The sequence below is a fragment of the Leucopleurus acutus genome (genome assembly GCF_964270905.1).
Source record: "Leucopleurus acutus genome assembly, chromosome: 8".
NCBI lineage: Eukaryota > Metazoa > Chordata > Mammalia > Artiodactyla > Delphinidae > Leucopleurus > Leucopleurus acutus.
The window spans coordinates 56,576,487-56,599,866 of record NC_139151.1 but is presented as its reverse complement, the minus strand read 5'-3'; the positions used below and the strand labels follow the sequence as shown (position 1 = coordinate 56,599,866).

At 39.9% G+C, this 23,380-nt stretch overlaps 1 protein-coding gene across 3 annotated transcripts in view; it reads left to right on the top strand.

Annotated features, from left to right (window-relative positions):
* The first annotated feature begins 1,771 nt into the window (after positions 1-1,771).
* UVRAG (UV radiation resistance associated) overlaps positions 1,772-23,380 on the top strand; it is a 318,149-nt gene continuing 296,540 nt past the window's right edge. For 2 of the 3 annotated variants that reach the window (XM_082844786.1, XM_082844788.1), the window contains exon 1: positions 3,338-3,633. In XM_082844786.1, coding sequence (XP_082700912.1) covers positions 3,517-3,633 — 117 coding nt within the window. In that variant the 5' untranslated portion in view covers positions 3,338-3,516. Of the gene's footprint in view, positions 2,350-3,337; positions 3,634-23,380 lie in introns of those variants that run through there. The other variant, XM_082844787.1, reaches the window with a different exon arrangement.

Genomic DNA, 23,380 nt, shown 5'->3' with positions numbered 1-23,380 from the left:
TAAACTAATACAAACAGTGACCTTCAATCTTTTAGAGGGGCTGTGCCAGTGGATGGCAGAGTCTGGTCTTCTTATCCGTGAAGAATTTCACTTTACTTGGGGTAGGCTACAAATCTGACGCTTTTTTCTAATACTTCTGAGAAGGTGGAAGAAATTCTCATTTAATGCGTTATAATGGGATCACTAGGAGGAGAAAAATAGGAATTTCCCCCACCCCTTGGCTTCAACCACAATTTTTATGACAAACTTCTGCCCCGTATATATTCTAAACTTCTTTTGCGTAATCCTGTTTTTCTTCCTTGTAAACTCTTTTAAGGCTATTTTTCACCACTTATTGCTTAGGGAGTTTTGGTTTGTGTATTTTCAGCTCATATTTTATCATGCATACACACAATTGTATCTCCTACACTTTTTACATAACATTACAATGCCCTTATGCACATTTAAAAAGCACCTTTTCTCATTTCTAAAATACCAAATGATTTTTGAGATTTCTAATTACTTTTGATGAAAACCAATACAAAGTATTTTTTCCTCTGATTAAACACAAATGATGTATTTTTAAAATTTCCTGTATATGATATAGAAATATATTCTGAGAAAAACATGACTTCACTGTATAAACAAAATTTAAAATATACGCTATAATACTCTTTTATTAGAGGCAGTAAAATGTAGGATTAACAACATTGGAGTTAGACTACTTTCAAACCCCAGCTTAAAACTCAAAGCATGTGACCTAGGGCAGGTGACAGAAATCTTGCTTTAGCTCTCTAATCTCCGGCACTGTGGTGAGTGTACACATGAACTGCTTACAACAATGCCTGGCACAGGGACTTCCCTGGTGGCCAGTGGTTAAGAATCCACCTGCCAATGCAGGGGACACGGGTTCGAGCCCTGGCCTGGGAAGATTCCACATGCCATGGAGCAACCAAGCCCGTGAGCCACAACTACTGAGCCTGCGCTCTAGAGCCCGTGCTCTGCAACAAGAGAAGCCATGACAATGAGAATCCCGCGCACCTCAACGAAGAGTAGCCCCCCACTCGCTGCAAGTAGAGAAAGTCCGTGCACAGCAACAAAGACCCAACACAGCCAGAGGAACAAACAAAAAAACAAAAACGAAAAAGAAAAAAAAATAATGATAGGTAGCATTTATTGAACACTTACTCAGGAGACTATTTCAGTTTTCTGCCATACCCCTAGGGGTGAGTGCCAGCTCTCCTAGGGTTTGTGGCATGTAGGTGGAAAAGTCTGAGAAGTGTTATTTACCTCAGTTCTGTATATCTGGTGTCTAGTGATCTGCCTGATGCAGAGTTGAACCTCAGTAAAGGCTTGTGGAAAATCGCTCCTGCTCTCTGTGCTGGAACATCCTTTCTTCCCTCCCTGCCTGGTGAACTCTTATTGGTCCCTCAATACCCAGGTTAAATGTCACCTCCACTGTGAAATATGACTGTCTTCTCTGGCTCCCACAGTCCCTGGACTTCTTCAGACCTAGCACTAAGCCCCTTGATTTGGGGCTTCTGGCCTCTAGAGCTGTGAAAGAACAACTTTCAGTTGTTTTAAGCTAGGCAGTTTGTAGTAATTTGATACAGCAGCCTCAGGAAACTAATACAGCTTGGAAACAGACAAATGTTTTCTGTGAAATTCCACCAGATCTTGGAACCAGGTATTTGGGATTTCTCAATTACTCCCTTCTCAGCAAACACCTGACTGCATACCCTAGGCTCTAGCCATGAGGAACTACTCAACGTTTCAGAATAGGAGACGGTGTGACATACATCTTAGCCAGCTCTGGGATCAGATCCAAAGTGTCTTCAGGCTTCTGAATACCCTAGAAAGATAGTATGCTTACCTTTTATTAAAATATTTTTAGTGCAATTATTATATACCAGGTCCTGCACTGGGCACTATACTTAACATTAATTTACTTAATCCCCACAGCAACCTTGTTACTATTTTACAGATGGGAAAACTAAAGCTGAGAGAGGGAAACTGGCTTGCCTAGGAACATATAACTAGAAGGTGGCAGAGCCAAGATTCCAAAAGTTCCTGATTCCTGTTGTGTCTGACTCTAAAACACTGTGCTCTTTCTGCTAGGTCAGTCCAGGTGGTGGAGAAATTCAGTCTAAGGGGGAAAAAGGCAGATCATTATTCTTCAGAATGACTCAATGATATTTATTACAGAAGCAATTGCTATAAATGCTATCATTATGATCAAGGAGGTGTTCATGGAAGAAGTGGCATTGGAACTGTGCCTTCACTTCAAAAACACATGTCCTGATTCTCTGTGAGGCACCGGGAATCCAGAGATGAATCAGACAAGGTTCTTTTGCTTGAGAAATTCAGTGTGTAAGTTTGTGTGTTTGCAGGAGGGGTATGTGTGGCTGCACATGTGTGTTACAAACTTACTAAAAGACAGTAGAATGCAATAGAATAATCAGGAATGTAGTAGAGGCAAGTTTCCTAACTCAGGGTCCCAGAGTGTATCTGAGAAGCCTTTTGGGATCCCAACCCCAGATGAGATTTGATGGGTAAGTAAACATTAGTCAGGAGGAGAAAAGTAGCAAAGGCTTTTCAAGAACAGCATAAACACCCCACTCACAGAAGTGAAACAGTGTCCCGAGGTGCCTGGCTCAGCCTACCAGTTAGTGGAGTGTGAGGAGGGGCGGGGACTTGTGGGTTGGAACTGGTCGTGGGTGGAGCTGGCAGGACTGCCCGACAAGTTTCTGGTCTTGGTGCATCCTGCGTGGTGGTTTTCTGTCTAACCATAAAGTATTCCTTTTCAATCCTCACACGTTGACAAGAGTCCCTCAGGAAAAGATTACTCTGGGAAACTGCAACTACAGACCGGCCACCACGACCCAGCTGGCGCCAAATGCATCCCCGCCCTCCAAGGGAGGCCGGTTACCATGGCAACTAGGTCAGGGCGGAAGTGGCTCCCAAAACTGACTCTCACTAATCAGGTGACTCTCCTGCCTTCTGCACGTGACAGCAGAGCCCAGGCGCAAGGTCTACCTAATCAGACTCCGCCCCTCTTTTCCTTTACTGACAACTGACAGCGACCTCGAGCAATGGTCCTTGCGGCTCCCCCAGGAGACCCCGCCCCGTGGTAGTGGAAGAACCAATTAGACTGGGAAAAAATGAAGCAACGCCCCAGGTTTTACCTCCCCTTGACAGACGCAATTTAGGCCATCCCTGGGTTCCTCCGCCCCCAGCCTGTTCCTGCCGGCGATAGACAGACCTTCTGCCCAATAGCGCGTCCGTTTTCTGTGATTGGGTCCCGCCCCCGTGGGAGCTGAACCAATGGGCAAGCCAGGTCTCAGCGGGTGGTGGGGGTTGCACTGCGGTAATATGGCTCTTCCTTAGCCAGCGGCGGTGGCCGGCGGTGGGGTAGAGCGGTTCTGCCTCCCGGGTGGCTGGTTTCTGGGCTTCAGGGGCTCAGCGGGTCGTGACTAGGCTGTGGTGGCGGATGCCGGAGGAGCGCCGGCCCCGCCGCTTGGCGGCTCCCGGGTCAAGATGAGCGCTTCAGCGTCGGTCGGGGGTCCGGTCCCCCCGCCGCCCCCGGGCCCGGCCGCCGCGCTGCCTCCCGGTTCTGCCGCGCGGGCCCTGCATGTGGAGCTGCCGTCTCAGCAGGTAACCCCGCGGGCTCGCGGCGCTCGGGAGGGGCCGGGAGGAGGCCCATGAGGGGACCCCGTGGGCGGCGGGCTGACCCTGTACAGGCCGGGAGACCCTGAGAAGTGACCGGGAAGAACTCTGAGGACCGAGAAGGGCTGTCCAGAGGTCTTGGGAGGGGAGGAATCCAGGGATGGCCGAACCTCTGGGGGGGGGGGAATCCTCGAGTCCCAGGAGACATCCCGTTACAGGAGATGGGCTGGGAAGAGGCGGGAAGGGACCCAGTGAAACTCCCTGGGGGCCCTCCTGTCCCACTCCGTAGGGAGCTGGGGATTCCCTGGCGCAGACCCTCCCCTTTATCCCTCTTGGGAAGGGACCCGGGGAAGCCCCGGTGTCCCAGGAGAGACGGGGGAAAGCGCTTTTCCTTTCTGAACTCACTGACTTGCTGACAAACCAATTGATACTCTGTGCTGCAGGCGAAGTGAGAAGTCTTTAGGGTTTCCAGCATTTACTTTTAATCTCTCCTTATTATGAAGTACTCCCTTAAACTCTCAAGCAAAATCCTTTGGGACTTTGGGTTTCCTTCCTAATTCTCCGACCCCCAAGGAACGCATTTTAGCAATTTGAGGGGGGGGGTCCACTGCATTCCGTCAAATGAGTATCCGTGGAGGCACATTTGCTGTATATATTCATGTCTTCCCCCCATCCTTTAGCAAGGCATAAAGGGTTTCTTGGATCCAACTTGGATCCGTCCACATTGTAAGCGGATAATAAAGAGAGAACACCGAGTTTGGGGACCTGACAAAATTCTTTGTATCACCCACCTATCTGTAGAGTACTTCTTCTTTCCTTCTCTCCCTTGCCTTCTTGCTCTCCCCCAAGAGGAGACTTTGCAGGAACTTTAGCATTAAAGAGGCGGAAAGAAAGTACCTTTCATCTTCCCGCATCCACGAAGAGGACCTAAGAGAAACGGTCAGTCGTTGAGAATTCACCGTGTTGGGTTTGTGCCAAGTGCTCAGCTGGCTGGTAGTTGATTTAACCTCACACCTCTGGGAGGCAGCTGTTTTTATTAGCTCCATTTTGTAGTTCAAGAGACTGAGGCTTACGTTTGTAAAATCGCTTGGCCAAAGCCTTGCCATTAGTGAGTGGTGGGGCGGGCTTTCAGAATCCAGCCTCTGACTGTAGCCCCAGCACGTGGTTGTTGCGCTGCAGACTTGAACAGTCTTTTCTCCACCATTTCCACACAGGACAGAGTTCTTTCCTACCCTTCCTCCAACTTCCCATCCGTCTTAGTACTTAGGAAAGAGTCAGATGGAAGAAAGCAGAGGCTGGGGGCAGAGGGGGGATGGGCAATGGGATGAATTTGAATACAGGAAAGTGTGGGGATGTGGGGATCCCTAAAGGGAAGGAGACTGGAGATCAGAGCTACAGTGGTGGCCATGGAGCTGAGTTGTTTACAGAAGCAAGGGCTTTCTGTGCGGTAGAAGAGGATCTAAAAGACGGGGGTAGCATGGGCCCTGGTTTTGGGGCGCTGTTGGGAAGGGAGTTTGTGGAGGGTATGAGTTTGAGGGTACTGAAGTTTGGATTGTATTTGCAAGGTGCTGGGGGAGAGTGAAAGTCTGGTGGGGGAGACTAGCCTCTGGAGTGAGCATTAATGTGAATTTTCATGTGTGTGGCGGGAGGTGGACTGTGAGAGTGGATACTGGGAGAGGCAATGATGGACACTGTTACAGGCATCCTGGAGAAATCCTAAAGGAGTCAAGAGCCAAGAGGGGTTTAGTTTGGGAGAGCTTTGGGAAAGTGTGGGATTAGGAAAGAGAAAGCATCATTTGTTTCAGAGCCTGTTCTCTGATAACAGTTCCCAGTTTAACATTGGGGGAAATAATCCAAACAAACTGTCCGTGGAATAAATCCAACTGCATTTGTAAGCGTTTGTCCAAGTTTTGGATTTGTGCCAAGGGATATATATAGTGGCTTAAGTGTACGGCTGAATGCTCTGTGATCGCTGAGTATGGTATTTACAGCTTTCTGGGGGTGTCATCCTTCTTGAATTCTTGGAAGGCAGCCTGTATAACAAAAGCACTTTACTTTTGCTCTTGACGTTAATTTTGCTTTCTGGGTCAAAATGCTTAAGTTTTTAGGATATAAATATATACCATTTAAAAAAGTAAACATTTTTATTAAAGGGTTATCTGTATACAGTAAAGTGTACCAATTATTAGTACACAGCTTGATGAATTGTCACAAAGCAAAGAAAGTTATGGAGGTACTACCCAGATTAAGAAGTACGAAATTATTACCATCCCGGAAGTCCCCCTCATGTTCTCTCCCATCTCTACTTTTTCTTTGTCTCCAGAGAAACCACTATTCTGATTTCTAACATAAGAGAAGAGTTTTTGACTGTTCTTCAACTGTATATAAATGGAATCACGCAAAATGTATTCTTCTTTTGCTCAATATTGGTTATGAGAATCGGAGAATGTGTGTGTGTGTATAAAAACTTTTTTCTTTTAGCATTAATTTGTTGTCTTTTTTTTGCCTGTGGCTTTTGCAGAATTTCAAATGTTTAGATAAATTGGAAATCCAGTTAACTTTCTTTTGAATAACACTTTGAAAATTGTGTCACTTTAATAGATTCCATGCTATTTGATAAGATGTCAATATTTCTAAACAGGTAAACAAACCTTGTTGATTTAGGATTTCTACGATAAAGTTGATTATTTCAAAGCATAGATTCAGTGGTTTCTCCCCGCCACCTCCAGCCTGTTTCTAAGGTAGGGTTTTTCAACTTCAGCACTGTTGACATTTTGGGTGGGTAGGTGGGTCTGTAAGATGTTTTGTCACCTCCATGGCCTCTACTCACAGTATACAGCAGCACTGTCTCAGGCCTGACAGTCAAAAATGTCTTTAGATGTTGCCAAATGTCTCTTAGGGGGCAAAATTACTTCTGGTTGAGAACCACAGTTCTAAGGTATATTTTTGTTTTAGGATAGAGAGTACCCCTGCTATTATTTACTCATTTATTCCAGTCTTCATTAAGTCCCATTGATTCTAGTGGCTGTATTGTTTAAAATATTAATTTACTGTATATTAGTTCCAAAAGTATTGGACTCCCCCCTACCCCCAATCTGCCTCCAGAAAAAGATTTATTTTGTTTTGGCTCAAAGAAAGCCCACAAAACTGTAAGACCTAACTTATTTTTCTTATTTTAATCCACTTTTCTTAAAGAAAAAATTCAGTTAACACTGCATAACTCCTGAACCTTTACATTTATGAGTATTAACTACAGTCCATAATATTATAGCTACTTGATTATGTCAAATGGGACTACTACTTAATTTTGCCTCCTTTTGCTTCTGTAGGATTTTGCTTTACCTGTAATTAAAGCCTGAACTGGTCACACATTTTTTTGTTTTTTGTTTTTTTTTTTTGCGGTACGCGGGCCTCTCACTGTTGTGGCCTCTCCCGTTGCGGAGCACAGGCTCCGGACGCGCGGGCTCAGCGGCCATGGCTCACGGGCCCAGCCGCTCCGCGACATGTGGGATCCTCCCGGACCGGGGCACGAACCCGTGTCCCCTGCATCGGCAGGCGGACTCCCAACCACTGCGCCACCAGGGAAGCCCTGGTCACACATTTTGAAGATTGTTTTTGCTCTTTAATTTTTGGTTGAGGTTTGTAATTAACTAGTGAATATAAGCTCATCTGAAGAATAACTTCCTTCACATTAGGCATTTTGAAATAAAAATTTGTGTTTTGTAGTTGAGGTATTTATTATGTCCTTAAAAGTTTTAGAGCATTTCTTTCCTTCCCAAAGGCTTCCTCCTTTGAGTATAACCTAACCACATTTCTCAGATACTCAGAGCTGGGGAGGCTTTTTAGTGATTTTTTAGTGACCCTTTTTGGGTCACTACATACATAAACACATAGTTTTGCATGCAGTTATAGTCCTAACCTAGTGTAATCACTTCCATTTAAAAAATTTTACAATTCATTATTATTTTTCTTAGACAGTTGTCAGTATACATACATCTGCCACATTTTTGTATAATAATGTTTAGTTATGTTTGTTTAACCCCCATTGGTAGACTTTTGGACTGTTTCCAGTTTTTCTGTGTTATTTTGTTGCAATGAATATCCATATACAGGTATCTTTGAAATCATTCACTCAAAGGATATTTACACATACACATGTATACATATATACACACACACACACATATAACCTACATACACATATACATATTTTTTGTTATTTAAATTTATATTTCTTTAGTTATCAGTTATGTTTTAGTAGCTTCATTTATTGTATGCCAAACACTGTGCAAAGTATATGAACTCTATCCTTACACAACCCTACGAGTTTCAATATTTTTGCATAGATTTTTATAGCATTTTCATTTCTTTTGTGACTTGCTTGTTCATGTCCCTGGCATTAATTTTTCTGATTACTTGCTCATGTTTTTTATTCATTTAAAGAGCATTTTTCTTGTCTTTTTATGGGAGGAGGTAGGGAATATTAGTGCTGTTAACCTTTATCTCCCTTGAATTTTTAAAAATAGACTTTGTTTTTTATTTTATTTTATTTTTCCTTTTGGCTGTGCACACAGCTTGTGGGATATTAATTCCCCAGCCAGGGATTGAACCCGGGCCCCCAGCAGCGAAAGCGCAGAGTCCTAACCACTGGACCGCCAGGGAATTCCCTAGACTTTAATTTTTAGAACAATTTTAGATTTACAGACAAATTGAGAGGATAGTACAGAAAGTTCCCATATACTCTATACCCATTTTCCCCTATTTTTAACATCTTCGTTAGTATGGTACATTTGTTACAATTGATGAATCAGTACTGATACATTATTATTAACTAAAGTCTATATTTTATTCAGATTTCCTTCATTTAAAAAATTGTGGTAAGATATACATAATATAAAATTTGCCATTTTAAATCATTTTTAAGTATAATTCAGTGGCATTAGGTACATCCTCAATGTTGTGCAACCATCATTACTATCCATTTCTGGAATTTTTCATCATCTCAAACAGAAACCATACTCATTAAACAACTCCCCATTCTTCCTTCCCCCAGCTCCTGGTAAACTCTGTTCTACTTTATGTCTCTATGACTTTGCTTATTCTACCTTCTTCTTATAAGGGAATCATACAATATTTGCCCTTTTGTGTCTGGCTTATTTCATTCAACATAATGTTTTCAACATTCATCCATGTTGTAGCATGTATCAGACTTTCATTTCTTTTTAAGGCTGAATAATATTCCATTGTGTTTATATACTACATTTTGTTTGTTCATTCATCTGTTGATGGATCCTTAGTGTTTACGTAATATACTTTTTCAGGATCCCATTGTGCACATCACGTTATATTTTGTTCACCTATCTCCTTAACCTCCTCTTGGTCGTAACAGTTCCTCAGACTTTCCTTCTTTTTGATGACCTTTATCGTTTTGAGTACTTCTCAGGTATTCTGTAGGATGTCCCTCTATTGGAATTTGTCTGGTGTTTTTGTTTTTTTCCTGATGATTAGATTGGGGTTATGGGTTTTTGGGAGAAAGGCTGGAGAAGTAAAGTGCCATTTTCATCCTGTCGTATCAAGTGTGCATACTGTTAACATGACTTATCACTATTGATGTTAACCTTCATCGTCACCAGTGCAGTTGTGTTTGTCAGGTTCCTCTTCTGTAAGGTTACTTTCTCCCGCTCATCCCTCCATCCCTCCTTCCTCTTTGGGAGGAAGTTGCTTTGTACAGTCCACACTGAAGGAGTGGGGATTGATACTCCCCCTCCTTGAGGGCAGAGTATCTACATAAATTACTTGGAATGCTTCTGCATAGGAGAGTTCTATCAGTAACCACTTCCTTTTACAGATGAGGAATCTAAGGTCTGGGTAACTTTCTCAAAGTCACAAAGGGTGTCATCACAGGGACTGCAGTTTAGGTCTTTGATTCCCACTTTCCATAGATACCTATTCTTTTCAGAGTCTGGTGAAAAACAAAAGCTTTAAGTTATCTCAAGGTTCGAGACCATCACGCTTTTTATTTTATTTCCCACAGCACCTTTACATAGCACTGTGCTGATTACGTAGTAGGAACTCAGTACGTTTTTTGTTTTAAAATTTTATTTGTATATGGATCATTCCTTTGAAGAACTTAACAGCCTAAAGAGAGGAAGGAAATGGGATTGAAACACATATAAGAAAAAAATGGTAGAAACACAAAAGCTTTCTAAAACTTAATTTAGCTGTATGGGATATATATTTTTCCTTTACATGTTTCTGTTTATTAGATGTCTTACTTCTGTCAGTCTGATTTAATCATCTTTTTATTATGTGTTTAAAAGATTTGTTTCGTTGGCAAGGCCACTGAAGGCAGAGAGAAGGCCGTATCTTATTGGAAACATGTGCCCCGTGCAATGTTATGTATATTTATTCCTTCCACAAATATTTGTTGAGCCCCTTCCTTGTGACTCTAATAAGAAAATAGTGTATAGCTGTGTTGTATAGCTATACAGTAAAATGATAGCAATTTTTGAGCTGTTTTGGTTCTTGTAAACAGATCGGTGTGAGGAAGCTTCAGAAACAAAGAAGATATAAGCATCCTAAAATCATTATTTTTACGTGATAAAATGCCATTAGGAATTTAAGGTTTTTCAATTTTTGTGTGTGTGTGTGAAAATGTTTAGTTTTCCTTTGAAAGGAAAAGCTATGTTCTTATTCAGTGTTAACTTTAAAATTTCTCTACTGGGTCACAGTTCTTAACTTTGCGGCAGAAAATTCAGAAGTGAAACCGACTGGAAATAGAGCCAGAGAAGAATTGAAACTAGTAAGTTAGGCCTGAGTGAGTAGTAAAATGAAAAAAAAAAGAATTAGGTTTTCATATTTTCCAAATGTATATTTTTGATAATCTGTGTATTTTCATCAGTAGACATATTACTACTGGGGGGAAAATACTTGTCATTTTTAATGTGCTTGAATGAGTGCAGATACAAACTAGGGATGTTTTAGAAAAATTAGACAGATCTATATTAAGAGAGGGGTTGAAACATTTTTAGGTTTTATACTTTGTTTTAGGTTTAATGGCATCAGTAACTTCTCAGTTAAAGTTTTTAAATGTCTCGTATCTTAGGAGTTGTGTTCTTAGATTATACATGTAGAGGAGCACGTGGAGAATGGAAACTTGACATTGGAATTTTTTCCAAAACCTATTTCATAGTATACTTTTTTGGTTTAATATTATATACCCTTGTTTTCCATCTTATTTTAAGATGGAAGCATGAATTTTGAATCATAGAATTTTATAGATGCAAATTCTGAAGCCCTCAGAGGTGAAACTATTCTCCTGGCCAGAGACTTGGTCCCTCTGTTTATTTCCACCCTCAGGGAGTCAGTAAAGAGTATTAATTTAACAAATGTGAATTGAGTGCCCTGCTCTTCCTGCTGGTGGCAAAGACCTGACCAGATCCTGCGTCTCTCATGAGCATTTATTTCACTGTGCTTGGCTTGGAGTTTTGAGAATTTGTTTCTTAAACTTATCTCTGGGCTTTGACACATTATCCCTACAACTTTGGGGATTTTAGGCTAGAATTAAAATGTAGGAGAGACTGTATTTTAAACTTCTCTTTTCAGGCTGAGCTGTCAGACTCCATCCCCTTTCCGCCTGTTATGGTATGTATTAGTGAAACTTTGGAATGTCCCTGTGTAATGTGAGTGATCAGTCTTCCTGTTTTGTTCCTGTCTATCCTTTTTTGAATATCCCACTTAAGAAGTCCTGATTCTTTACCGCTTCACATTTCTGAAACAGCAGCCATCTGGTGATTGTGGGGTTTTTGATGTGAGGAATTTTATTTGTGTAATGTTTGATGCTGATTGCCATAGACGTCATTTACTAGTAATGTTATCAGTCATTGAAAAACTGGAGTCAAGTGCATTTATTGGTTGAGAAGCTGAGAAAGCTGAGTATTAGAACCCAGCACTTTAGGAATCTCTGTTTGCTGGTCCACTGAAATATCTGGTACTTTTTCCCCACCATGGTTTTTAGAATGTCCTACAAGATGCAGTCAGGCTTTTTTGAAAATAATGAGGAAAACAAGGAAGCTGAAACTGACAGCTGCCTTTGGCTTTTGTCAGTAGATTCCTGGGTAAGAAAAAAAGAGAAGATACAAATGAGTGAAAGTGGAAATCAGACTTTTATGGTCTATTTTTTTCCTGGAAAAACTTGAATCTCTTTTAACATAACTATATTTTTTTGACTAAGGGCTTAACTGTGAGCTACATGTGTTCATGTTAACCTATGTCAAAACTAGTTCTAAGTGCAGAAGTGGAAGAAACTGACTGAGTAATCCGTTTATTCAACAGATATTTATAAAGTACCTCCTTTGATTTATGTTAAGCACAGGATTAGCAACTTTATGTCTTGTTTCCTCCAACCTACTTAAGTCTTTCAGAGGATATGAATTATTTCCCGTCACAATTCCAGTCTTTTTTTTTTGTATAAGAGCTAATACAGGAAAACTACACTTTTTTTTTTTAACACAACATGAAACTAATTTAGGAGTATGAAAAAGCTGTGTTTTAAGTCTCGCGGCATGTGGGATCTTAGTTCCCCGACCAGGGATTAAACGCGTGACCCCTGCAAAGGAAGTTTGGAGTCTTAACCACTGGACCACCAGGGAAGTCCCTAAAATATTAATATAAGGGTATATATGAAAAGCAGCAACATGGGAAGGACTTTCTAATTTTTCAATCTGAAAATAGATCAGAAAGCAAGATAGGCAGGTAGGCTGCAGGGTGCTCATTTCAGGTATCGGGTATTTTACAGGACTGTACTCATTACAGGATGGAGTTGGTCCCATCACAGAACTGTACATATAGTAGGTATTTCAAGCTTGTTTTAATGAATTGACTAAATGGAGTTTTTCCTACATGCAAGGTATTTAATATAAATATAAAAATAAAGAACAGTTGTCCCAGTGCCCTTGACTGACTGGTTTACATTTGATATTCCTTTATTTCTACCAAAAGAAATCAGTCTGATTATTATATGGGGACACTAGAATTGCAGAATTTCTTAATTGTACATTAGCTACATTTTTGATATTTTATAAACTTGGATGTTTTAAAACTACCTGCAAATTACTGAAAATCGTTGCACACTATTACTACCTTGTATTTTCAAGAATAGGTTACCTTATCAATGCCCTCTTCAATGAGCTAGCAAAATATGCAGTGCATTTTAGATATTATATCAAAAATAAAGACAAAATAAGTTGGTACTTAGAAGTAAACATAAAATCTGTTAAAAAATGGAAAAATTTAATTAATTGATATTAAATTTCTGATGTGTACCAAATACTGCGTTAGACTCTGGTGTACTTCTTTCTCTAACTTCTCTTATTGTTGGAGTACCAGAATATCTTTGAATACGGTTTTATAATTTCTTAAAAGCAAATAATTTTTTCTTTTCTTTTTTTTTTCCTTTAATATTTATTTATTTGGTTGCGCCAGGTCTCAGCTGTGGCACGTGGTGGGCTCCTTAGTTGTGGCATGCGAACTCTTAGTTGTGGCATGCATGTGGGATCTAGTTCCCTGACCAGGGATCAAACCCGGGCCTCCTGCATTGGGAGCGCGGAGTCTTAACCGCTGCACCACTAGGGAAGTCTCTGTCCCTAACATTTTCATTCCACAAATATTGTGCTCAACTCTGTTCTACACTATCATTTGTTTAACAGTTTTTTTTTTTTTTTTTTTTTTGCGTTTCTACCATGTATACCACAGTGGTGAAGAATATGTTTTCTAGAGCCTGATGCTTGGGTTCAAATCCGGTTCCATTATTTCCTAGTTGGCAGTCTGGAAGTTACTTAATCTCCCTATGTCTCAGGGAGGCTCAGATCAAATGGGCATTATAGCACCTACCTTGTAGGGTTGTTGAAAGAATTATGTGGGTCATAAATTTGCCTAAAAAGGTGCTTGGTACATAGTAACTGCTCAATGCTCACTAAATGTCTGCTCTTGCTACTATCATTACTACTACTACTGCTGCAGTTTGTCAGGCTCCGAGGATACGATAAATAAGGCACTGTCCTTGCCCTGGAGGGATTTATAATCTAATGGTTAAGGCAGCTATGTCAGCAGACCATTTCAGTGTAATATAAGAGATGGTTTGAACTAAATGCTGAGGTGGGAAAGAGAAGGAAAAGCATTCTAGCAGAGGGACCAGCTTGAGCAAAAAGGTAAGTAGGTGTAAAAGCAAATGGCAGATAATTATGTGAGGCTGGAGTTTAAGGATCTTGGAGGAGGATGGTGGAAACAAACGAGCTGGAGAGGTATAGTTTGGGATTAGATTATGGAGGGCCATGTGTGCCATGGTTTGGAACTTGGACGTTATCCTGGAGGTAGAGGGGAGGACTGTCTTTTTTTTTTAATAGACTTTATTTTTTAGAGCAATTTTAAGTTCATAGCAAAATTGAGCAGAAGGTACAGAGATTTTCCAAGTACTTTCTGCCCCTGTACGTACATAGCCTCCCCCATTAGCAGCACCCCACACCACAGTCATACGTTTGTTGCAGTTGATGAACTACGTTGACACATCATCATCAGCCAAAGTTCACAGTTTACATTAGGGTTTACTCTTGGTGTTATACATTCTCTGGTTCTGAACATATGTATCATGACATGTGTTCACCAATATAGTATCACGCAGAGTAGCATCACTGCCCTAAAAATGCCTTGCGCTACACCTACACCCTGCGCTACATCTACAACTCCCTCCCCACTAGCCATGGATGAAAATTGTTCCACATCCTTGTTAGCGTTCGGTGTGGTCAGTATTCTGGATTTTGGCTATTTTAATAGGTGTGTAGTGGTATCTTGTTTGTTTTAGTTTGCATTTCCCTAATGAAAAATGATGTGGAACATCTTTTCATATGCTTATTTGCTGTCTGTATATCTTATTTGGTGAGGTGTCTGTTAAGGTCTTTGGCCCATTTTTCAATCAGGTGGTTTTGTTTTTCTGTTGTTGAGTTAAGAGTTCTTTGTATATTTTAGGTAACAGTTCTTTGTCAGATGTGTTTTTCGCATATATTTTCCCCCATGGCTTTCTCATTCTCTTGACATTGTCTTTCAGAGAGCAGAAGTTTTAAATTTTAACGAAGTCTAGTTTATCAATTATTTCTTTCATGGAGAGTGTGTTTGCTGTTGTATCTAAAAGGTAGTTGCCATTCCCAAGGTCACCTAGATTTCTTCTATGAATTTTATAGTTTCGCGTTTTTACATTTAGGTCTGTGGTCCATGTTGAGTTGGGTTTTGTGAAAGGGTAAGGTTTGTGTCTAGATTCTTCTTTTGTGTGTGGAGGTCCAGTTGTTCCAGCACCATTTGTTGAAAGACTATCTTTGCTCTACACCTACACCTTGCGCTACATCTACAACTTCCTCCCTACCAGGAGTGAAGGAAAATTGCTCCACATCCTTGTTAGCATTTGGTGTTGTCAGTATTCTGGATTTTGGCTATTTTAATAGGTGTGTAGTATTGCCTTTGCTCCTCTGTCAAAGATCAGTTGACTATACTTACGTGGTATAAGTTTCTGAGCTCTCTATTCTGTTCCTTTGATTTACTTGTTTATTCCGTTTGTCAGTATCCACAGAATAGCTTGCTGGAATTTTGATAGGGATTGCACTGAATCTATAGATTAAGTTGGAAGGAATTGACATCTTAACAATATTGCATCTTCTGATCCATGAATATGGATTTTCTCCATTTATTTAGTTCTTCTTTGATACCTTTCATTAGAGTTGTATAGTTTTCCTCATGTAGGTCTTGTTCATATTTATACCTAAGGATTTCATTTTGGGGGAGTATAATGTAAACAACATTATGTTTTTAAATGCAAATTCCCTTTGTTCATTGCTGGTATATAGGAAAGCAATTGGCTTTTGTAAATTTACCTCGTACCCTGCAACCTTGCGATAATTGCTTAGTTACAGGAGTTTGTAGTTGATTTTCTCAGATTTTCTACATAGATGATCATGTCATCTGTTGAACAAAGACAGTTTTGTTTCTTCCTTCTCAATCTCTATACCTTTTTTTTTTTTTTTTTGCGGTACGCAGGCCTCTCACTGTTGTGGCCTCTCCCGTTGCGGAACACAGGCTCTGGACGCGCAGACTCAGCGGCCATGGCTCACGGGCCCAGCCGCTCCGCGGCATGTGGGATCCTCCCGGACCGGGGCACGAACCCGTGTCCCCTGCATCAGCAGGCGGACTCTCAATCACTGCGCCACCAGGGAAGCCCAATCTCTATACCTTTTATACCTTTTCTTGTCTTATTGCTAGTACAAGCTAGTACTTGTTTTTCTTTTCTTTTTTAAACTTTTTGTTCAGAAAGAATTACAAGCTTATTGAAAAATTGCAAAAATAAAACTTGTACAAGAATACCTTTCTACCCTTTACCCAGGGTCATCTATTGTTAACATTCCATTTGCCTTGTCATTTGCAAGCTGTCTCTTCCTAGGCCTATACAGATATAGATAAGTTTTTTTTGTGTGTGAATCATTTGAAGTTAAGTTACATACATCCTGACCTTTTATCCTTAAATACTTGAGTATGTATTTCCTAGAAGAGGTATGTTCTCTTTTATATCTGTAGTATAGTTTTCAGTTTCAGTAAATTAACATTGATATAATGCTTTTATCTAATCTGTGGTTCATAATCTGTCAGTTGATCCCATAATGTCCTTTATAGAACATTTCTTTTCTCCAGTTCGTGATCCATTCTAGAGTCAGGTATTGCATTTAGTGGTTTTATCTCTTCTTTAAGGTAGAACATTTCTGCAGCTTTTGTCTCTTTTTTTAAGGTCAGTGTCATTATACAGATAGACCCCTTCCTCCCTTTTTAAAATAGACTATTCTTCATTTTCTGTTTATCTGATGTTTATCCTCATGATTAGATTCAGATTATGCATTCTCTCAATTGGAATTTCTTTTTCTTTTTTTTCATTTTTTTGGCCATGCCGCATGGCACGTGGGATCTTAGTTCCCCAACCAGGGGTTGAACCTGCACCCCCTGCATTGGAAGCTTGGAGTCTTAACCACCGGAACACCAGGGAAGTCCCTTCAATTGAATTTCATGTGTGGTGATGCGTCCTTCATAGGGTATCACTTCTGGAGGCACATGATGTCCATTTGTCCCTTACTGGTGATGTTTATTTTGGTCACTCGGTCAAGATATTATCTGATTTCTCAACTATATAACTCTGTATGTGTGTGTCTGCCCTTGAAACTAATAAACAGTCTGTAGGGAGACACTTTGAGATCATGAATATATCCTGCTTCCCCCGCCGCACCCCCGCCCCAGATTTATCATCCATTGATGATTTTTTTTTAAATTATTTATTTGGCTGCGCTGGATCTTAGTTGTGGCACACGGGATCTTTAGTTGCGTCATACGAACACTTAGTTGCGGCGTGTTGCGGCGTGTGGGATCTAGTTCCCCAACCAGGTATGAACCTGGGCCCCTGCATTGGGAGTGTGGAGTCTGAGCCACTGGACTACGAGGGAAGTCCCCATTGATGATTTTTGTCTGAGGTAATCTTGGCTATCATTGTGGTAAAATTATGATTTCCAAGCTCTTAACACTCCCTCCACATTTATCAGTCTGCCCTTGGCATTGTACTGTGAGAGTAGGAAGATAGTTTTGAGAAGAGACTGGCGGTGAGAAGAGTCATTGAGAAGGTGGTGGGGAGAAGGCTGCTGATGAAGTTTCTAAATAAGGGGAGACTGAGGCCTAAGCTGTGAGGCAATGTGAGATATTCATTCATTCATCATTCCTTTATTCCTTCAGCAAACATTTATTGAATATCCATGTGGCTGCGCTTGGGATAAATAGATGGTTTTGGTTCTTAAGGAGTTTATAGTCACTGGAGGCTACAGAAAGGCCGAGAGTGGTGACAAAACAGAAGTGCTATTAAGAGGTATATATAAAATATAACTTTAATGTGTATGTTAAATATAACATATACATAAGGCTGCTGTCTTATGGCACTGTGAAATATCTAATCTTGTCCATGGTTTACTCATTGGTCCATCCATCAAACACTTACTGAGTATCTACTTTGTGTCAGGTGCTAAGTGCTATGGGTAAAAAGAGGAGTGAAACTTGGTTTCTTTATTTAAGGCTCACCCCTCTTTTGGGGGTACACAGCCATATAAACATAGTTGATAAAGCATGATTGTGAGCATGGTTGTGGTAAATACTGTGATGGTGGCATGTATATAGCATAGTCATGGCACAGAGGGGAGAAATTATCATCTTGGTTTAGGGTAGTGGATGGGGCAGGGTGGTCAGGAAGGATGTCTCAAAAGTGGAGATTCTGAGTTGGGTCATGAGGAATGATTTGACATTTGTCTGCTTAATTGTAGATACTCATTTTAGTCCAACTTTGTGATTACCATTTGCTGTCAAATTTTCCTCCAGTCAAGATTCATGGCTCATTTTCACACACTACTGCAGAAATATCCTTTAAAAATGATTCATGAATGAATTTTCCACTCTTACCCTTTTATCTTTTGTCATGCTGCCTTGTGTCTTTAAAACCATTCTCATAGTATTTTTAGCCACAGTAGTTAGAACCATCTCCCCCACTTAACAGTGAGAGAATCAAGGCCCAGAAAAGAACAATGAATACCCAGCTATTTTGGTTCTAAATTTGGAGCTTTTCCCACTATCTTAGTCTGTTTGCTTCTTGGATTTAAAGCACAGTTTTCCAGTTTCACCTTTGTCTCTACCTTCACAAACCTGTATAGCTCGGGTTAGGTGGATAGATTTTGAACCTACAGGTAAACTGACCACTAAAAGCTGAGGCAACCTGTAGGGTAATAATTGTTACATTATTGAACTACCTTATGCGCTAGCACTGTGTCTAAGTGCTTTGCAGTTCTTCCCTTTACTCTTCATTCATTGCAACTCTGTGAGGTAGAAGCTGTTATTAGTTCCATTTTACAGATGAGGTGTCTGAAGGTTAGGGAGATTAGTTACATACCCAAGGGAAATAGCAGAGCTGGGACTCAAACCTAAGTTGGCTAAGTTTATACCACAACACAAAACCAATGTTTGGTATAACTGGAATAAATAGCTCACAATCTGATTTTGTTCTGAAGCACATGCCCTTTGTTTTTTCTCAGGTTGATTTAATTGAACTCAGTTTGTAGCTGGGAGTCTCTGGAACTGTTTACCCTAGTGCTGCAGTGTACTGGCTGTTGCACAGGAGTTAGTCCTCATGTTGTGGGTGGCTTAATCTGCCTCATCTATTTCTTTCGTGGCTGAGCATCTATAAAAGTCCCATATTATTGGCTCTTAAAAAAGTCAACAATTCTTGGTGCAGATGTGGAAATGGGGCAGAGACCAGGGCTCTTAATTTTATTGAATTTATGTAGGAGAGGTAGTCAGAGGTATTTAGTCTTCCATTTCATTGTGTAGTTCCTGGCACGTCATGGGTACTCCAGAAATGTTGAAATACTTTGGTTTGTTAGGGTACAATGTATAGGAGAGAATTATGAAGGCATGAGGATGTTTGTGAATGTTGCGAGCTTATTGAGACAGATTGGGATTGAAGATGGTACTGGAAAGTAGATTTAGGGCCTTTGGATTTATTTAGTAAAGCTTGATTGTAGTGGGAGGACCTTATTAGATAAAGGCAACCTGGGTTATTTCTGGGGCAAAGAGAAGGCGGGGGGTAATGGGAAAGAAATAATGGAAATGAAGACACAAAGATTCTAATTTTGCTAATCTTGGTAGGTTTTAAAAATAGAGTCTCCCTGAAATCAGTATGTTAACATTTAATGCATAATGCGGAATATCCTGGCGGTCCAGTGGTTAGGACTCTGTGCTTCCACTGCAGGGGGCACGGATTCAATCGTCGGGGAACTAAGATCCAACAATGCCATGCGGCTTAGCAGGCCCCCCCCCCCATCCCCACCCCCGCAAGCAGCCAAATGCATAATGGCTTGTACTTGTTTAAGGAATTGTATAGAGATTACTATTTGTGAGCTCTTGTTTGCAGAAGAGGAAGTTGATATGTGTATAAGAGAAGAAAGCTGGTTTTTACAGTATAAACAACAATAGCTTTAGGGAAATGAATGAAGAGTGTGGAAAGGAAGAAACATATGCCAGAGATAACTGTGAAGAAAGGATTGATGGGCTGGGTGGCTGATTAGAAATGGGAGTAGGGGCATGGGACATCTGCCAGGCAAAGATGTCTCAAAGGTTTTGAAACAGGGTATCTGGGAAGCAAATACATGGTGTACATGCACACATGTACACATAGCCTAGGAGATCAGGCCTGGGTGCAAACCTTGATTTTGCTGCTTACTAACAGTGTAAACATGGGTAGGTCCATTTACTTAGGACCTCAATTTTATTATCTAAAAAATGAGTAAAATGGCTTAGACTAGTGCTTATTAAACTCAAAATGTACACACAGATTACCTGGGGATCTTGTTAAAATGTAGATTCTGATTGAGTAAGGTCTGTAGTGGGACCTGAGAATCTGCATTTCCAACAGGTTCCCAGGTGATACTGAGTAGCAAAGGCTTAGATGACTTTCAAGATCCTTTTCAGTTCTGTAATTCTATAATTCTCTTTATTAAATGTTTGTCATTTGGAGATCTGTTATACTCTTGTGACTTTATTACCTCTATTTAGATAGATGAATTCTAAATCTGTCTCTTTACTTCAGATTAGAAATGCCTAAAGCAATTCGTCATTTTACACTAACCACATCCCTTTCTTGACATCCCTATTTCTGTTAATACCTTATATTTGTAAAATACTTTACAGTTTCTCAGAGAGCTTTTATGTCCATTATTTCATTTGATCCTTAAAATAACCCACAGAGGTAAGCATGCAGGAAATATCTCTGTTTTATGGAAAGGAAAACAGGCTCAGAGAGACTGAGTGGTTTGCCCACTAGTGAGTGGTTAGAACCACCCTTGAGTTCAGGATTATTGACTCTCTTACCACTATGTCACACTGCTTCTGGTAATGACTATCACAGATACCTGGGCTTAAGGGTTGGTTGCCATCTCTGTTTTTTTAAATATGTAAATTTAGTTTTATTTTAAAAGATAGGTAATATATTCATGTGGATCACAATTCAAAGGTTAACATAAATGCAGAAGTGGAATTTCTGGGTCAAAGAATCTATGCATTTGTAATTGTGGTAGGTATTGCCACATTGCCATCTTAGAGGTTTTACCAATTATACTTTTTTCAGGAAAGTGTCTGTTTTGCCACTGCCTGCCTCTGAATATGTTATCAGACTTTGTGATCTGTGCCAATTTTAGTGTAGTTTTAAGTTGCATTTCTCTTATGAGTGAGGTTGAGAGTCTTTTCTTGTTTAAGTGCTATTTGTATTTTCTGTGAATTAATCTGTTAACATTCTTTGTCGGTTTTTCTGTTGGGTGGTTGAACTTTTTGTTCTATGAACTCTTTATTTTATTTTTGGCTGCGCCTCATGGCTTGTGGGATCTTAGTTCCCCGACCAGGGATTGAACCTGGGCTCCTGGCAGTGAAAGTGCCGAATCCTAACCACGGACCACCAGGGAATTCCCATATGAACTCTTTATGTTTTAGTGAAATTGTCTTTGTTATATGAATTAAAATCTTTTTGTTAGGTTTTTTCCCTTTGATTTTATATATGCTAGTTTTTGTCATGCATAATTTAAAAACATTTTATATAGTAAATTTTATTGATTTTTTTTCTTTCTTTTTATAGCTTCAGAGTTTTATGTCATTCTTAGACCTTTGAGGTTATAAAATAATTCTTCATGGTTTCTTTTGATACTTTTATGCTTTAATTATTTACATTTGGATATTTTTAAACCATCTGGGATTTGATATAAGGTATAGGATGTTTCTTGTATATATACATATTTCTTTTCTTTCCTTCCCTTTCCCTTTCCTGATGGCTACTCTATTGCCCTAACACCTTTATTGATTAGTTCTTATATTTCTAGAGGTCCTTTAACTCCTTTATTTCTTTTATCAATCTTCTCTTTGTCCTCAACCATATCCGTTATCTGGTTAGTCTCCCCATTAAGCCCATTTTTGTCTTTGTGCTCCCATCCTTTCTTTCTGTTCTTATTGATATTACTTTAAAACTTCTTTTATTATGGAAATTTCAATGAATAAAGAAATATAATGTATATTTTATATATAAATGTGTATTGAAATGCATACATACAGGGTGGGATGTAATAAACTCCCAGGTACCTATTACCTGTTATTGGTAATAACTATCAATAACTATCACCTCATGGTAGATCTTATTTTATCTATATACCTAACTAACAATACTTGTCCTCCCTCCCTCACCCCAATTATTTTGAAGCAAATTACAGGCACGATACTACTTTTAACACTTGGACCATTGAAGCTGTCTTCTGTCTTGCAGTTTTTATCCTCCAGGTCATCCTGTGTAATTCTGTGTCTTTCTTCTGTCTTACATTTCTAAAATAACAGTTCTTTAATTAAGCGGTCTTTGAAAGTATATGTTGGATACTTTTACCTCAAACTGGCTTTTTCATGTGCCCAAACTCCGGTTCTTTAGAAAGATTACATACTCTGAAACTAGGGAATGCCATGTTTGTATCCCCACAGTTCCTAGCATAGTCTGTAAAGGAAATAACAGCAAATAAAATAGAAGAAAGGGGAATGAGAGAGGGAGGATGAGAGAGACATACATGGAGAACAATACTGGATCTGTCACTACAAAGGCCTGTTTCTTAGACCAGCACTACCCAGGGGAAACATGGGAGAAAAAGGACAAGTTTGGACTTCCTACCAAGATTGGGGTGAATAGCGTAGAGATTAAAAAAAACCCCAAAAAACCAAAAAAACCCAGAGCCAAAATGTATAAGAAATGCAGGAAGTTCAGAGACATAGATAATTTTGTCTTTTCTTGTGGAGAAGCCTGTTAGTGCATAGTAAATGACTGAATTAAATTCTAGGACTTACTTGAAGTTGAGTGAGAGGAGAGTTAATGTCAAAATAAGCGCTTTGGTTCCAAGGTTGTGTAATTTGTGTCAGAGAAAGTTCTCATTTAGGAACAGGAGCTATAAAGTTTTTATGAGAGATCAGAGTTGGTGGTTTGTTTGTTTAAATCTGTAACATTGGGTGTTGGCACCATCTGCTTTCTATCCAGCAGCATCTAGTTTTAAATCATTTCTGTGTTCTTCAAAAGTTTTCACAGTGAGTCTTTCAGCTGGGATCAAGAGATTAGAAAAAATAGTTAGGTGATTGAGACTGCTATAATATAGAAGGGGCTTTTATATATTTTTAAAAAGATTGACCTAATTTATCAAGCTTAAATTCTTGATTTGGTAATTCAACATTTTTACCTTCCATGGAAATGTGGAAAACTAATTTTCTCCCAGGTTTGCTTTTGTTGTACCTCAAAAAAGTGTACCAAAGTAGCAGTAATCTGACTTAACCTGGGCCTTAATTCTTCCATGCCAGTTAGCCTGGCCCCAGGCTGAGAATAAATGCCTGACCTGAAAAAAAAAATGAACTGGGAATAGGAAAGGGGAACGGTATTCAGAACAAGTTTGACTACATTTCCAAATCAAATGCTACTTTAAAACTTCTCATAACTCAGTGAGTATCTACATTAGGGGTCAGCAAACTGTGGCCAACAGTCACCGGTTTTTTATAACAACTGATGAAATAAGAAAGGTTTTGACATCGTTAAAGGATTACAGACAAACAAACA